This window comes from Patagioenas fasciata, chromosome Z, assembly GCF_037038585.1.
Source record: "Patagioenas fasciata isolate bPatFas1 chromosome Z, bPatFas1.hap1, whole genome shotgun sequence".
Taxonomy (NCBI): Eukaryota; Metazoa; Chordata; class Aves; order Columbiformes; family Columbidae; genus Patagioenas; species Patagioenas fasciata.
In genome coordinates, this window is record NC_092560.1 from 82,265,039 (window position 1) to 82,282,529 (window position 17,491).

Consider the following 17,491-nt stretch of genomic DNA (forward strand, 5'->3'; position numbering starts at 1 on the left):
ACAGGAGCCGTCAGAGGTGACGGTGACAGGACAGCAGTGTCACGAGCTGAGGAGAACCTCGCTGCCAGAGGTGGTCGTAGTTATGGTGCACAGGGGTCTCTCTTAAAATCATAGAATAGATTCATGGAACAGTTTTGGTTGGAAGGGACCTTCCCAGCTCCCCCAGTGCCACCCCTGCCATGAGCAGGGACATCTTCACCAGCTCAGGTTGCTCAGAGCCCCGTCCAGCCTGGCCTGGGATGTCTCCAGGGATGGTTCATCCACCACCTCTCTGGCCAACCTGGGACAGTGTTTCACCACCCTCAGCATCAAACATTTCTTCCTCATGTCCAGCCTGAACCTCCCCTCCTTTAGTTTAAAACCATCATCTCTAGTCCTATTGCAACAGGCTCTGCTCAAAAGTCAGTCCACATCTTTCCTATCGGCCTCTTTTAAGTACAAAAAGACCACAATAAGGTCTCGCCAGAGCCTTGTCCAGGTCCATCTACCAAGGTCTGATCCTGTCGGGACAACACACTTGGCAACAAGTCCCGTATGTGAGACATGGGGTTTATTCTGCCAGAGAGAAAGTGCCAAAGCTCAGGCAGGCAGAGTGTGATCGTGTCCTGCTGGAAATCCAGAGAGGTTTGTGTAGTGCAGATCCCACTATCCCACTTCCCAGACTGAGAAGTTTGAGTGAAAAATCCTCCACCATTTTGGCACATGTCGAATGTGATGCTTCTGCAGTGTTTCACATGCTGGTTATTTCAGTAGCTGCTTCGAATCCTGTTAAACTGCCTGAAAGCAAGCAAACAAACAAACAAAAACCGCATTTATTTAAATAACCCATTTAAGCCTTATTGTCCGAGATGACACAGGTCGCAGGAACAACCACAAATCCACGGGTAAAATTTAAATAGTAAATTTAGTTTCCTTACCTTGTGAACTGGGGGATCCCCAAAAACGCACTCGGAGAGGCACACAGGAGGAAACACAGGCACTGAGGAGCTCTGTCCTTGCCAGAGAATCGCCAAAACTGCTGGTTTTGCACTTATTTCAAGGATTCACACAGGCGCAGTTTTCTGCTGGGCTTTGATCTTCTCCACAGCAGAGCAGGGACCTCAAGATGTTCCATAAGGTGCCCCTAAGTCTACTACAGACCTGTGTTACCGAAACACAGAGTCCCTTGTCAGGCACTCAAGGTTAAACAATTAGTATTTGTGTGTTTTTCTACACCCCAGCTGCAGTCGCTTGAGGGTATTTACAATTTTCCTTGCCAGTCTTCCATATTTACACACTTGCACTTTCTCTGCATTGCTAGAGAAAAGTGGTTACGTGATAACTATGTAAAGGATTTGACTCAGAAAATGTGTTTTTATGGCAAATTTTCTAATAAGGACTACAGCTTTTATATTTATTTGTGTAAGCGGTGATATACAAGCTATTTGATTTTTACTCTTTAACTTGAAAATGTGATTTAAGCCTTTTTGGTGAAGGGCTTTATATGCTTTTATTGTAAGTTGCCTTATGATGTACATGAAATACGCAATTCCATCCAAAAAAGTCCCCTCAAATTATCTCACTGACTGAATACTGTTTTCTTGAAAGTGTTGGGTGTCAGGGAAAAGTAAATAATTTCAAAATATTTGGAGCGTTTCAATCCACTTTGGTAAAAGTGTTTAGTGCGGTTAGTGAAGCGAATTTTTTATTATTTTTCGTTGTGTTTCAATGAATTTGAATGCAGGAAAATGGGGGGCCCGGAACTACGAGTCCCATGAGGCCCCGCGGCCGCGGGGGATGCCGGGACGGAGGCGGGAGGCTCGAAGCTGCGGCGGCCGCCATGGAGAAGAAGCTGGAGCGGGTAACGGCGGGATCGGGCCGGGGTCTCACGGTGCGGGGTCACCGCTGCTGGAGGCGGCCGAAGCCCCTTCCTGGGGCTCCCTGAGGCCGGGCCGGGCCGCCCCTCAACCGCCCGGGCGCTCCTTTCCCGCCGGGCCGGCCCAGGGCCTGGTGAGGGGCGCCGGGAAGGGATCCTTTTCCTGCCCCTTGGGGAAGCGGTGCCCGCTGGGCGGGTTTTGCAGCGGGAATCTCTTGTGTTCGCCCACCTCATCCTCTACTCCCTGCTGGGTAACAGCCCCAGATCACTCACCTTCGATTTGTTGATGAAGTTCAACAAGGGCAAGTGTAGGGTCCTGCACCTGGGGAGGAACAACCCCAGGCGCCAGTACAGGTTGGGGTTGACCTGCTGGAAAGCGGCTCTGCAGAGAAGGACCTGGGAGTTCTGTGGACAACAAGGTGACCATGAGCCACCAATGTGCCCTTGTGGACAAGGAGGTCAATTTTACCTGGGTGCATTAGGAGAAGTGTGACCAGCAGGTGGAGGGAGGTTGTTCCTCCCCCTCTGCTCTGCCCTGGTGAGGCCACATCTGCAGTTCTGTGTCCAGTTCTGGGCTCCCCAATTTCAGGAGGACAAGGAATTACTGAAGGGACACAAAGATGCTGAGGGGTCTGGAGCATCTTTCTGATGAGGAGAGACTGAGAGAGCTGGGGCTGTTCAGCTGGAGAAGAGAAGCTGAGAGGGGATCTTATCAATGCTGATAAATATCTGCAGGGTGGGTGTCAAGAGGATGGACCAGACTCTGTTCAGTGGTGCCCAGTGACGGGGTGAGAGGCAACGGGCACAGACTGAAACACAAGAGGTTGCATGTGAATATGAGGAGAAATTTCTTTCCTTTGAGGTGCCAGAGCCTGGACCAGGCTGCCCAGAGAGCTTGTGGAGTCTCCTTCTCTGAGACATTCAAACCCAGCTGGACATGATCCTGTGTGATCTGCTCTGGTGACCCTGCTTGAGCAGGTGGGTTGGACTGGATGATCTCCAGAGGCCCCTTCAACCCCAACCAGTCTATGATTAAGTTGGTTTAAAATGCTAGATTATGAAGATCTTGGGTGCCTGACATTTTTGCACTTCAAATCATTGTCACTATAGGAAGTGGCAGAAAGATGCAGTTCATAATTTGATCGTGAACTTGGCATTCTTGCATTATTAAGAGTTTCCATCCACAAACAGCCTGTGCCGATTGCTTCAAAGGGAATTGATGGTTTCCTCCACGGCATAGGTCAGGGTGATGATGCTCTGCGCTTCCTCCAACACCTCACCCACCTCTCACCCCTGAGCCAGAGACAATAAGAGACCTCAGCAGTCCGGAGGCCGAAACCTCCAAAGAACAGGAGGACACAAGGAAATGGAATGAAGTTGGGTCAGGGGAAGTTAAGATGGGACATTAGGAAAAGATTCTTCACTTATGAGTCACTTCCAACTCAAGATATTCTTTGATTCTTGTTTGCTGTGTGCAATGTATGCAGCTGAGATGCTGGTGTGGCAGAAGCATAAAGAAGGATATGCTAGAATGTCAAGTTATAAGGCTGGGTCCTTTACCATCCTCAGGTTGATTAGATAGCCTAAGACAAGAATTCATGTTTCCTCGGTGTTGAATTTCCATGTGTACAATTATTACCAGCCATAATCAAGTCTCTCAGTGCCACCTGAGAGCGCTGTGTTGATCTCTCTCCCATTTATGAATTTATTTTCTGTGTTAGAAGTTGTGCTCTGCAGGGCTTAAGCCTGCACATTGTAATAACTCTCCCATTGATCACTGGGCATCTCTATCCCACATGGCTTTAATGCAGTTTTTACCGGCAGCCCAAATACCCATTTAACATCTTTTGAACCATTAGTGTGTTTGTAGCAAACCAGTCATGTGAATAAAAAAATAAAGCTTTATCAACTTGAGATAAGCACGTGTCCAATGAAATGAGGGGGATTAAAAGGAAAAGGTTTTCTAAACCTCAGTGTGTGTTTGAAAAAGAGACAGGGAAGCTGTCTGCCCTTTTTCCACCCATCCCGTGACTGATATAGTAGGAGTTACTCCTCAGAAACACGGAACTTGCAGCACTTTACATTTCTCACATCTGTCAGCTATTTTCTGACTTTTTACTTGTCTGTTTACTTTTTTTTTAATATATATATATATATATATATTTTTTTTTTTCCCCTTCTCTGGCAGGTTACTTTGTGGCTGAAGAAAAGGTATGGCAATGAGCCCATTCCAGAGTATGAAGTGAATGAAGAGACGGTTAATATCTTGTATGATCTTGCAGAACGCAGTGAAACTAGGGAGAAGGATCTTTCTTTGCTGGTAGAGGACATGAAGCAGATGGCAGCAGAATATGAAGCAAAGGGTGAGTTTAAAGCTCCACTTCTCAGTTCCATCAAAGTTAGTGACACTGAAGATCAGCGTTGTTAAATTCTTGCAAATAAAAATATATATATAGTTGGAATAAACTCGGCTTTTGTTCTGGTACAGCTTTTGCTATCCCATGCCTTCCTTTTGAAAAAATGTATAGTGACATAAAGTTGGTCAAGAGCAATTTTTTAAGCCATCTTGAGCGTGCTGTAAATACAGACAAGCAGATTAGTTCCTAAAAACTCCTGGCCTGTTGGGCTGAGTAGCACAGCATTGAAATATTGGCTGGATAGACAGAGAAGCAACCCTACAGCTGATTTAAGAGTCTGAGCTGGTACTGTTAAGGAAAGCGCTTGAGGAATCTGAAATAACAGTGAGGTGACTGAGTTATGTTTGAGCTGTCTGGAGTGAGTGATGTGTTTTTTCTGGAGCAAGTGGTTCAGGGGACCATAAATACATTTCTAACACAAGCATTAAAAGAGAGAGTCCCATCTAGGCCTTGAAAGAACAGTAATACAAAAATAATTATGATTTTTGCTCATATTTGTTTTCCAGCTAACTATCTAGCGAGCATTCTCAGAGAAAGTCTGAATCTTTCCCCATCTAGTCTGTCCAGTGAAGCTGCCAGTGACCTCAATATCCTGGTAGACTCTGCAATGACACTTGACACGAAGGACACGTCTCTTGCCAGGTAATTATTCCCACTGTGCATCAAAGCGATGGTCTGTGCTGTTTCCCTCTGTTTTTTTAATTCAACAGTTTCAAATTCAACTTTCACACCAGGAATCTTACCTGTCTAGCTTATTTTGCATCCCCTTGGGCAGCTTTGGAGGACACAGGAACCGAGCACAAAGCTCCAACTTTTGATTATTCTGGTGAAGGAAGCCTGAGAGGTGCCATCTTTTACCCCAGCTGTTGTGGTCAATGGCTGCAGGATGCTGTCACTCAGACTTGTGCCAGGTAGCACAAGCTACAGAAGGTTTCATACTGCTTAGGCCAGGACTGAGGAACTGTAACTGGTCTTTGTCTCAGCTCATCTTTCTTACCTGGCTGCAGTTAATTAATGTGAGGAGATTTCCTTAGCTCAGACACAGGGAAATGGCAGCTGTTGGTCTATTCTTCCTGTGCCTCTCTCCCCAGCCTGGCTTCAGCCCCTAACACAGCAGGTTTGTGCTGGGCGCAGGTAGTGAGGAAGGGCTAAAATCAGCCTTGGAATCCAATATTTGTGTGATGTTCAGGAGCTTGGCCCTTAACTGCTTTTCTCCTCAACTAGAGGAGCAAGCAGCTTTGGACTGTTTGGGAAGAGACTGAAATACTGCTGGATATGTTTCGGGGACGTGCATTTGGAGCACTATTCTGATGGGAGTGTCTGAGGGACCTGGGGGGTTCAGCTGGAGAACAGGAGCTGAGGGGAGACACGGGCACAAAGAAACGGCCTCAAGTTGCGCCAGGGGAGGTTGAGGTTGGATCTTGGGAACAATTTCTTCCCCAAAGGGCTGTGGGGCATTGGAACAGGCTGCCCAGGGCAGTGCTGGAGTCACCATCCCTGGAGGGGTTGAAAATACACAGAGATGAGGTTTTCAGGTACATGGGGTAGTGCCAGGGGTGGGTTAACGGTTGGACTTGATGATCTTGAGGGTCTCTTCCAACCAGAATGATTCTGTGGTTTTCATGGAACTGAATACAGTTTCTTTCAAAGGTAATTTGGCAAGCCAGGAGTGGAGCATCTCATCATGTCAGACCCAATGGTTATATTCACTGTAGCACCAGGTCTTGTTCATTTCCTTCTATTGAATCTGCTGGACTGTTTCCCCTTCCAAATGAAATCTTTGTTAGTTAGGGGAAGCAAACACCCTTAGAGACTTGTTTTACTTTTCTCCGTAGAAATACCTGGCAGTTATCTGATGTATCATAATATGAGAACAAAAAATAGAAAGTAATTTGTGTAAAGTGTGGAGAAAATAAAAATTCTGAGTTTCAGAAGAGCTTACTTCTGAGCGTTCCCATTTAATCTCTCTTTTCACCAGCTTCTTTGCTGCCATCAATGATATGACTTTGGAACTGTACACAACAGAATCAAAAAACAGAGAAATGGAACAGGAGTTGACCCAGATGAAGAAAAGAATAACTAATGCACTGCTGATGGAAAAGCAGTTAAATGAGTGAGTAATGCATGAGAAAAGGGAAAGGTGTGAGCAATACTGCTCATCTCTGCAATGTGGAACATTGGTTGTGATTAACTAACAAGGATAACTGAATTTTCAGGGTTTTGATGCACCTCTAATTCACAATATTGGGAAGTATCTATCAAAAGCCATGGGCTCTGGAGACATCCAGTAGTAGAAAGAGATTTGGGTTGCCATCAAACTCATTATTTAAAATCAAAAATGGTCTACAAGCAGTTCTCAGACATGGATGGGCTGGCATCTTCTACCAGTTGCCTTTGTCTCACATTGAAGGCAAACCTGACTTCTTCTTACCACATTTTGCATGAGCTCTGTAGTCAGAGTGAAGAAGCTGGGCAAAACAAATAACTGTTCCCAGGGAAGAATTTCCTTTAATTAGTGTGTTAAAATAATAATAATAATAATGATAAATCAATATAATTCCATTCCCTAGAGGATGTAGACTGAGGTGCTTTGCTAAGTATAGCAGGATCATCCCAAGTGAATTAGGGAATTACGCGGAAGACTGTTACTCTGTGCTTTTATGCAGATGGCTTTCCCCTTGGCTGTTTTTTGTTTTCTTTTTTTGTTATTTGTTTGTTTGTTTTCCCCTAGCCTTTGGGAGTGTGGATGTGACAGCTGCGGATGTTTCCACTGGGAAATCTCACGTGTTTTTCTCTGTTCTCTTCCTTCTAGTGTTGGTTGTATTACAGGGTTTAACCTAAGCACAGATAATTAAGCAGTATTTATATACTGGTATCTCTTTGAATGTAAAAATTTGTTTATTTCTGCATTTTTTTAAGGGATGTTAAAAAACCAGGGGAAATTCTGGAGTTAGAAAAGGGCAGAGAAGACAGCCAGCGTCAGAAGTTGGAGTTCATTACAAAGAAATCTAAGGAATTCAAAATCCTTATCCAGGAGGCTCAGGTAGATGGAAGGAATTTTCTGACAAGATACTGTGACAGGATGGCACAGTCATGGTTGATTGGGACCAGCATTGTAGTTGGAGGCGTCCCTGGAGCTTCCTAAACTTCAGGGTTTAGGGGTCTTGGGTTAACAGCACAGTGTGCTACTACACTTGAGTTGTTCCTACTGCACTCCAGGTCATCTTATTGTAAACTAAAGGACACTTTCTCTTCTTTCCCTGAGAACTGTATTAGCTCAGACTACCTTGTGGTTATCGTGAGGTACTGTCATGTAAGAGTATACAGACAGTAGCTAGTTGAGCCGCTCATTCGCTGAGGTAAATGGTGTGTCCAGATTCTGAATATAGCAATTTTTTGGAAATTAATAAATGATAAAACACAAAAGGCAGAAGTTGTACTGTCTTCTTTACCTTTCCTACATGGTGAAGGACATGTGAATGCTTCATTTAATACTTGGATGCTGTCTAAAGCCTTGACAAGTTTGAGATGGAAAATGTATTAGAATCGATGACATTTTAATGGGAAGCTTCTTCCCAGCCTTGCTATGTGCTCTTTTCCCACTAGTTTTCTGCAAAGATTTGTTATTCTTGATATAAATTTTAGTAGCGGCTCATTTCACATACCAGCTACAGCTGTGATTCAAATAGCACACATTTCCATTGTTGACAAATAACGTTCTTGTTTGCCTGTTTAGATCAGAACTCAAGGAAACGGTAATTTTTTACTTCTTTCTGCTGTATTTTGGGGTCATTTACAAACAAGCTTTTTCCTGTTTCTAGGACCACCTCATTGCCACAGGGTTGGACCACTCGCTGACACACAAAGCACTCATTGATCTGTCTGAGGTCGGTTATTTTGTACAAGGTGGATGTTTCTACAGTGATAGAGACCAGCCTTGTTTGTTGGGCAGTTTCAGGAAGTGTAGTTTGCTGTTTGGTTACTTCAGCAAATATTAGTGGTGAAGAAAAGAACAAACTAAAAATGCTGTAGACAGATACCTGTGAACTGGGGTATGTTGGATGGGTTTGTCTCTCCTATAAACTGAGAGGTGCCTCTTTCATTGGAGATAAAAGCGGGCTTGTTTTGAACTGGAGGTGGTGCTTTCTTTCTGGACTCTGAGGAGAACAATTGGAATTTTTTTTTTTAAATTGTCTTTTCCCTCCCTTCTCTTTCTGTAATTGGGAATATAGCCTGCTAGAGAATTTTAGTGGAATAAATTCCCTGCCACTGGAAGGAAATTGGCAGCCCGTGATCCGTGTTACAAACAGGTGGATGTTCTCTGGTCTCTATCCTGTCATATGGCTGCCTGTGCATTGCAATTACTTGGTAGAATGACCCAGGTGATTCTTTCTAGTTTGTGTGAAATAAACCTGCTTTCAAACACTTCAGAGCAAGGGGAGGACATCAAGTGAAACCTAAATTCTCTACCACTGTGTGCTTTTTTTTTTCTTTTGTCTTTATAATATTTTTCAGCAGCATTGTAAGCCCAGCAGAATAATTTCTTAAAGGGAAAAGTACATTTAATGAGTTCCTTGATACGGATTTTCCAGCTTTGTGCTGAAGCATTTGTACACATGTAACATTTGTGGTGTTCTGTCTGTACTCACCACATTTTAATAGTATTGCTACTACTATAACGAGAACTTAATCCTTCTCCCCATTTATTTTGCTGGCTTTTCCTGTGTGTTAGTGAAGCCAAACAATGAAAATAGGTTTTCTGATTTTTATGTTGTCATTCTCATGAACCAGCACTGGGTGGCAATGTTTACACTGCACAGTGTTCAAGACGCATCCTAACCAAAAATCATTTTTTGTTGGAGTTTTACATAGAGAAAGTCGTAAGCAATTTCCTAGACTTGTCATCTTCTAGAACCTGAGCACAAAGACAGGCTTGACTCTCCAACATTTCTGTATCTGCTTTGCCAAGAGCTCAGTGAATTGGGCAACAAAATGATTTATCAATAGAGTGCCTTTTTCTTTTTCTTTTAGTTAATTGTTTCTAAAGAGTTGGAGGTTGTGGAAGGTGCTCAATTTTCACACCCAAAAAGAAGTTACCTCCCTTGTTAATAAAACAAACAAAGCAGTGTAAATGTCAGGGAAGTCTTTTTGCTGCCGAATGTGCAAAAGCATGAGAATGTGTCCCCTTCCTTGGGGCTCAGTGATCTCCGAGGCTGACACTGAGTCTGACGGATTCTTATCTGAAATCCCCTCTCCTTTTAGGGAGGTGAGATCAGGTGGTGACACTTTCAGAAAAAAAACATCTGACGATGTCTTCAGAAAGGAAAACTGATACCTTTGTGTAAAATTTGAACTGAGTCTGACTGATAACTGAATATTAGTTCACTGAAGATCTTTGTTCATCTTGGATCTAAAGCAGATCTTTAGATTTATGTGCATTTTAAGAAGGATCATGAGACCAACACCCGTGAATTCTGAATGCTGCAGATATTTGTGCATCTACTTCACTGATTTACATCACTTCTGCACGTAAGACTGAAGAATATAATCTGCCTTGTTGTCTTCACAGGAAGTGGAACGAATGAAGAAGGAAATAAGGCCTTTTAAGAGGGAACTGGAAGCCTATGGTGATTTAGTTCCTGTGAGTATTTTTCCCCCATTGTTCTAGTATATTTGCCATCAGATTAATTTTAATGGACTTTGGAATATAAAAAGTGTTGTTGCGGTGGTTTCAGTGGATAGCTAGATGTCCAATTGGTCTATTAATGGTGTAAACAGACGACTTTACTTAAACAGAGGCTATGTATTTGTTAATCAAAGCCAAGAAATTAAGTATGCTTACCAGGAAAGCCTTGTTCTAACAAAGCACACAGATTTGTTGGGTGAGTTCACTATCAAGGTGAATTAATTAGAATTTAGAAAAAGAAATGTGGAATAAAATATAATTCTTTGGTATAGCTTCTTTTTTTGAAATTCACCGATCTATTAGTTCTTCATGTCATCAGACTGTCAATATGGTGGACATAGCACGTTGTACAGAGGTTGGAGCTCTGAGTAAGATTTTAACAAATATGAAGAAATAGCCACATGCATGTTCTGTTCCTAAAACAAGTACCCTAGCTTATGTAGTACTGGCTGCTCCATCATTTTTTGTGATTTCTTCTGAAGGTGCTGGTTGCACAGCGCTCTGAAATCACAGGTTTCTCAGTAAGGTGACTAAATTGCCGTTTTGACATCCACTGCCTGTGCATCACTTCTTCATTTTGTACTTTGGCTACTGTCACTGTTGGTCGCTGTGCTAGGAGTTACTATCAGACTGCTGTGGGAAGTGTGTTTTATAAAAAGGATTTTACTCTTTTCAATTAGAAGAACACTTGTTAGAAACTACTGTTTCTTTTAAGGGTAATTTTGTGAACAACTTTGTAATGACTGAAATTGTGAGTAAGCAGGAGTTTAGTCTGGGAACAGCAGGCCTTGACTTTGTGTGGCTTCTGCATTACCACCTGTGGTATTTGGAACTACTAAACCCAAGCATTTCCAGTCACCTATGGAAAATTGTCATTGCTGTTACAGATGAGTATTAAGGACTTTGCCATTCAGGGGAGAAGTAGCAAAAACTGGAGCATGAATAGTCAAACGGGTTTTTGGTTTTATTTGGTGCAATTTTGAGTAGTTCGCTGTCTTGTGTTTGAGTTACCTGATATGGCCTCTGTTACCTCCTCATCTGGGCAGCTCACAGCCTATAACAGAGCTAACCTCAACCTTCCTGCGTAACAGGTGAAATAAATTCATTCCAGTTCTTATAAACGGGGCATAGAGGTCCAGAGAAAGGGACTTGTCCAAAATTGGATTAGGTTCTCCGGTTCTTGCTGTCAGTGGAGACAGGGAGAGCCCCGGTGCCTTGATTCTGGTGTGGGCAGGAGGGAGGAAGATTTGTTCTTGTGAGCTTATCGTACTTAGGAAAACTCATGCATGGATATATTTAAAATCCAGTTCTTTGATTGGTACACTTGGACAATTGCTAAAAATCTTTTGGGTTTTAGACTTCAGGCCATACTAGAATTTCAAAAATACATGACTGCCCAAACCAAACCTTTTGCACGTGAAGTGTGTACACAAAACTGAATTATTATTATTAGTATCCCTGAATTATTATTATTATTATCCCTGAATTCCACTGCAACCCATCATTAGAGTCTTGCAGTAACGCAATAGCTCTGTGTTTCCCACTGAAATATTGATTTTTACGCCATTTTCTCTTGTTAGAATCCTAGCCTTGCACAAGTGAAAATTGAAGAAGTAAAACGAGAACTGGTAAGTTTGTTCATTGGTTTTTTTTAATGATTTTATCTTTCACAGATATTTAAATAAGTGCTGTCATTCCAAAACAAGCTATATATATTAACGGGTTGTGGATTTATCTGTTTCTGCCTCAGATTGTGGTCTTAACGACCTCTAGAGGGAAGTTTTGCTGCGGTAAAACAGAAGCAGTGCACATTGGTAGGCGGAACAGGGATTAGGTATCTATATCCCTCTGGATTTTGTCTGATTCACCCGTCAGAATGTTTATTCACTCAGCTGGGGTGCAGCTTCTTGGTTTCACAACCTTCCTTGCTGCTCCTGAACTGTCAGAGGGCTCTAGAGCCCATAAGCTGCAGTGGGGACCTTCCCCTATAACATAAAATGCCCATTTCATCCATGCTTGTGTTGCCCGCAGGTGTGGTTGTTAGAAAACATTAATATAAAGCTGTTTGGGAAGTTCACACATAGCTTTTCTGAGCAAGCTGGGCCAAATTCGAACCTAAAACTTATTTGTATTTCTTTGGGGTACTGTCTGCTTGCTTGTAGATACAACACAGAGTATTTGGTGATAAGCCTTAAAGCTGTGGTCAAAAATCACAGCTCTTTGAGAGTAATTTGTACATTTTCAGATGGGACAGCTCAGGTTGGTAAGCCACTTGGTTTTGATTGAGAAATACAAGCTCACCTTACCAGCCTGAGGCTTTTATCAGGTCAGAATACTCACCTCTGGAGTGTACCTGTTCAGCTTGAAGGTGTCTAATGTCACGTTGGGGCACAGTATAAAGGCCACCGAGCTTGTTTAGCCCTTCATTTGGAGATTTCTCTAGTTGTCTAGAGAGACTACTGCTGTTCGCAGTAGTGAGACCTTCCAGTTTAGTAGCTGGCTTAGTCAGTGCTAATAATACGCCACGGTTTGGCCATCATAGGTGTGTTTAACAAGAATGTAAGAAAACTGTTTTGTGATCACTGAGTCCTCTTGTTTCTTCTTCTCCTACTAGGAAGTCTTGGACATAGAGTTCACAAAGTATATTGAAGGCCTGGAGCTTGAGATGACATAACCCCAGCAGATTCAAGCCTACCTGAAGTGCCCTGTGTGGAAGATTTCCCTTCTACTGTCTATATGTTTGCACTACTTAAACATTTCTAACTTCTTGCTGAACTCCTCTGGCTTTCTGCCTTACTCTTCTTCTGTTGTGCGGCATACTTGTGACCTAAGAGCAAGCACGCTCATGTAGCTTTGCGTTTTTAAACTTCACCTGTTTTTAATAAAATAATCTCCAGACTTACTGTTTCCTTTATCAGTTCTTTTCCCATATGTGATATTCACCTGTAACTGGCCTCCAGGACGGCACCTTCACCAGGAGATGTCCCTGTCAGGATTTGGTTGACCGTTACAAATTAGAGTTGAACTGATCAGGGGGTCTGGATCTCTTCTTTTTCCCCATCCAGGCTCTGGATTTTGCTTTTTCCTGGAGTCCTCTGTTTGCTGGTGCAAGTATGGTGATGACAGACTCTCTTTACATCTACTAGATCATTGGCTTTTGGTCCTTTGTTTTGTTTTTTCTTGTCATTTCAGGGTTGTAGACACACAATTTATTTTTTTTTCCATTAGGAACATGTCTGATGTTCTTTGAATAATTGTATGATTCTATGTTTGCCAAAGTGTGTTGTAGGCGCGTGCATAGAGTGCTTCTTAGTTGAAGCATTTTCTTTGAACAGAAGAGAACAGTTAAATTTCTCCTTAATATCTTCAGCAGGGATTTGATATTTTAATCAAAGTGAATGATAAAGAAATGGTGACCTAGGGCTCAGAACAGTGGTTCCCATTGCCTTCCAAAGCTCTGCAGCATCCGAGACAGCCCACAAAGGGGATTTTCTTGCGTGTGTGATGGCTGTTTATCTTTGTGGAAGCAGGTTGAGCTCTGTCTTGTTTCACGTGAGTCGTAGTACTGGCTTCACTGGCAAACTGTGCTGCTTGCAGGTAAGAGATGGGATGAGCAGTGTCAGCCTCCTAAAGTTCTGAGAAAATGAAAACCTGGAAGGTTTGCCCATGTTCAAGGCTTTGAGAGGTAGTAGTCTGTTGTTGACTGCTTTGTGTTTGTCCTTACCTTATAAATAGACCTAAACGAAGGAAAATAAATACATAGCTTCATGGATAGCAAAGCGATAGCTTTAAAAGGGCTTTACAGTAAAGCCTTTCTGTTTCTGAAAACACATGGATATTTTTCCAGAACCACTGTGGGATGTGATAATTTTTATGCTAGATGGTCTTTTCCAATTCAGCCTCAAATGACAGCTTCCAAAATGGTCCCCAGAGCCCTCCTCTGATTTCCATGCCCCCACCACACCAGCCTCGAACACCTCAGCTTTTAAAAGCTGTTCTGTAATAAAGCCAAATATCTGAAAATCTCCTGTGGATGGGGAAAAATCAAAATATAGAAACAGTGGCAGCACCTAAGGACATCAAGCATGGACTAGGGCCCCTTTGTAACGATGTCCAAAGAGCTGTGGTGCTCTTTGTGACAATTTGTAGCTACATCTGTTTGCAATTAGGGTTGCAAAAGATCATGTTAATGATTTAGTGTGGTGCGTGTGTCCCCAGGAGCTGTTACTTCACTGCAGAAATTTATTTCACTGGTCTGCAGGAGAAAAGATTCTATTGCTTCATTAGATTATCTGATCACGCTTAGGGTGTAGCCCTGATTTCTAAGAAGTTGTTGCAAGCTCAGAATGACACTGATGTCAATAAACTGCAAATGCCTCCTCACTGTGTAACCTTCTTCACCTTGTTTCTTTCACCATGACGAGTAAGAACTGATGAACATCCAGAGACTGGTGAGACTCTGCCTCATCTTCCACACTCTGGAGGGAGTCGCTGTTTAGTTTCAGGGTTTTAAACTGAGATGTTAGGAAAGGGTTAGTTGCCTTAGTTTCACGGCTATTTATCTTGATTTGGTTCTGGGCTAGAAATTAAGATGGCAAAAGCGAGTGGAAAGGCCATCTTTTGTACACATGAGCTAAACTGGCTAAGGGGAAACTACCTCACAGATAACTGATGTGAAATCAAGAGCAGGGGTGACTATAGGTACAGCAACTGCTTGCCAAAAAAACACCAAAAAAAGGTGATGGAATAGTCTGAATCTGTAAAGAGCAAAGGCATAATCTGAGTTTTTTGTGTTGAGAGAGGGGAGAGAAGTCATAGCCTTGACAGGCATCAGAACGTACCCGAACAGACACCAGAGAACGAGTCAACAAGAAAACCATTGTCAGGCACTGCAGGTCATGACCTGACGATTAAGGAATCTTAATCACTGGAGGCTTTTAAGAACAGATCAGAAATGCTTTGCTTAAGTATTTATAATGCGAGGGAGCACTGATCGTGCTTTGGGATAGGAAGACATATTAGACAAGAGTCTGTGGATGGAACCAGCGCTGCCTTTCAAGGAGAGCCTCAAGGATTATTCAGACAACATTAGATGATGGTTTTTTATCGTCGGCGTGTAACCATGACTGAAGGCCTGGGACAACCTGGGGCTGTGGCTCTCCCTTAGCACCGCTTTGTCACGCAACATCACCCTGGTTCTGAAACCTGGGGGTTCTTGTCCCCCTGTGCCCACCAAGCAGCGGCACAGCTCCCTGTAGCAGCATCTGCTGCGTCCCGTTCCTCGGCAGAGAGCCTGGACGCAGGCAGCGGCAGGGCCAGGCTTCGACTCCAGAGCCGTCTGAAGATCGCCACGTGTCGCCTCCCAGCCCTGGAAACGCGAGGAGGTAAAAACGCACAGCAGCTGCGTGCGAGCTCTGTGCCACAGCTGAGCCGTCCGCGCCACGCGCGGCGTGAATCAGCGGCCAGTTGTTGGACCCGGCAGTTCAGCGTTTGATGGAAATGAGCAAAGCTGAATAAATGGGATGGATGCAGCCGGTGGACCGCCTGTAAGACTTCTCAGCTCTTCAGTTACGCATTTGTGCAGGCAGAGCGGAGGGGTCCCTCCTCCCCGCTGGTGGTGACCTCAGTAACGTTTATAAATACATGAAGGGTGAGTGTCACACAGAGTCACTGAGTGTCAGGGGTTGGAAGGGACCTGTAAAGCTCATCCGGTGCAATCCCCCCATGGAGCAGGAACACCCAGCTGAGGTTCCACAGGAAGGTGTCCAGGCGGGTTTGAATGTCTGCAGAGAAGGAGACTCCACAACCTCCCTGGGCAGCCTGGGCCAGGCTCTGACACCCTCACCAGGAACAAGTTTCTTCTCATATTCAAGTGGAACCTCCTGTGTTCCAGTTTGTACCCATTGCCCCTTGTCCTGTCACTGGTTGTCACCCAGAAGAGCCTGGCTCCATCCTCCTGACACTCACCCTTTCCATATTGATCCCCATGAATAAGGTCACCCCTCAGTCTCCTCTAAATATATAAAAGGTGACTGTCATGAGGATGAAGCCAGGCTCTTTGTGACAACCAATGATAGGACAAGGGGTAATGGGTACAAACTGGAACACAGGAGGTTCCACTTAAATATGAGAAGAAACTTCTTCATGGTGAGGGTGGCAGAGCCTGGCCCAGGCTGCCCAGGGAAGTTGTGGAGTCTCCTTCTCTGCAGACATTCAAACCCGCCTGGACACCTTCCTGTGGAACCTCAGCTGGGTGTTCCTGCTCCATGGGGGGATTGCACTGGATGAGCTTTCCAGGTCCCTTCCAACCCCTGACATTCTGGGATTCTGTGTTTTGGGGAGCTCCAGCTTTTCCAGCGCAGGGATGGGGATCAACAACTCGCAGAGGTGCTGCCCACACAGGAGTGCGCCAGCCCAAGCACTCAGCTGAGAAAAGGTTTGGTTTTGGGCTTCAACCCCTGGCCTGGCAGCTGCTGAGTGTTTCCCGGGGGTCACAGTGGGTGGCGAGGACCAGCTGGACCCCTCGGCTGTTGTGTATTATGAAATAATCAAACAACTGAGAATGACACGAATGCCTGGAGAGGTCTCTGCTGCTTCAGCCTCACTTCAGATTACATCAGCTGCTCCGCTCTGGGCTCCCAGCCTGGTTTTTGGAGACACTCGTCTACTGACACCTGCGAGTTGAGCACAGTTGTGCTCGCTGGGAGCTCAGTTCCTCCCCCTGGAAAATGTGAGGATCCAAATTCCACCTGAGAGAGGAAAACAATAAAGAATTATGCACTAGACATGAAAAACAGTGTTCAGCCTCAAGTGTGAACTTGTTTAAGTTTTAACACAGTGATACACTGTTCTAATCAGGCCAACATGCAAAACAATAATTGCTTGAGAAAAAGTTAATCCCCAGATTAGCTAAGTGATAGCTAAGTGATCTTTCGAGTTTTCTTCCAACCCCTGACATCCTGTGATCCTGTGGTTTATTATCTATAAATCATTCAGTTACTAAAACTAGAAAAATAAAACCCTTGAGAAATACAGAATATAAGAGGCAAAATTAAAGCTGCTGAGCTGAAATACGTATCTATTTACTCAAAACGCATTGGATCAAAAGATGTGGATAGAATCTCTTGTCTACATGTCTATACTACAGAAATACTCACTGCAAACAATCTGTTATGGTTGCTTCTCAGTCTTCCTTTTGACTGAAAGTATCCAAATCTTTTTTTCACTCCTATCAATCCTTTAGTAGATATAGAATATTAATACGAGACTTTGTAATGAAATATTTTTAGAAAAAATATTAAAATAGTTTAAAGGTTTATTTAAATAGTAGGTTGGTTGCATTTTGTTCTGTCTCCAGTAAAACACTCTAAATATCCCTTTCATACTTAATTGTGGTTTGGGTACTTATAAGCAAAAAAAAGTGATGTGTTAAATTCTAAGTGTACTTAAGATTTTTTAAATTACATCTAGTACTGAATAGGTCTCACAGGCCTGGGAAAAGTTGTGTATTTCTGAGCTATTGTTTGAATTTTT

At 43.5% G+C, this 17,491-nt stretch overlaps 1 protein-coding gene across 4 annotated transcripts; it reads left to right on the forward strand.

Moving 5' to 3' along the window:
• The first annotated feature begins 1,777 nt into the window (after positions 1-1,777).
• HAUS1 (HAUS augmin like complex subunit 1) lies at positions 1,778-12,857 on the forward strand. Of its 4 annotated transcripts, XM_071802214.1 has the most exons (11): positions 1,800-1,840; positions 2,718-2,833; positions 4,044-4,066; positions 4,138-4,218; positions 4,779-4,914; positions 6,251-6,385; positions 7,192-7,315; positions 8,094-8,159; positions 9,842-9,913; positions 11,539-11,586; positions 12,573-12,857. In XM_071802214.1, exons 4-11 carry the CDS (start codon positions 4,185-4,187, stop codon positions 12,630-12,632), a joined length of 675 nt encoding a protein of 224 aa, XP_071658315.1. In that variant the 5' UTR covers positions 1,800-1,840; positions 2,718-2,833; positions 4,044-4,066; positions 4,138-4,184; the 3' UTR covers positions 12,633-12,857. The 4 variants fall into 4 exon arrangements, with proteins under 4 accessions (XP_065716913.1, XP_065716916.1, XP_071658315.1 ...); XM_065860844.2 differs by lacking the exon at positions 2,718-2,833 and having other exon boundaries at positions 1,782-1,840; XM_065860842.2 differs by having other exon boundaries at positions 1,801-1,840; positions 4,044-4,218.
• The last annotated feature ends 4,634 nt before the right edge of the window (positions 12,858-17,491 follow it).

What these genes read in the sequence shown, in the direction of transcription:
- HAUS1 (XM_065860841.2), top strand. Translation starts at nt 1,820, where the DNA reads ATGGAGAAGAAGCTGGAGCGG. An exon ending in ATGGAAAAGCAGTTAAATGA is followed by an intron (nt 6,386 to 7,191) that starts GTGAGTAATGCA and finishes CATTTTTTTAAG; the next exon opens with GGATGTTAAAAAACCAGGGG. An exon ending in CACTCATTGATCTGTCTGAG is followed by an intron (nt 8,160 to 9,841) that starts GTCGGTTATTTT and finishes TTGTCTTCACAG; the next exon opens with GAAGTGGAACGAATGAAGAA.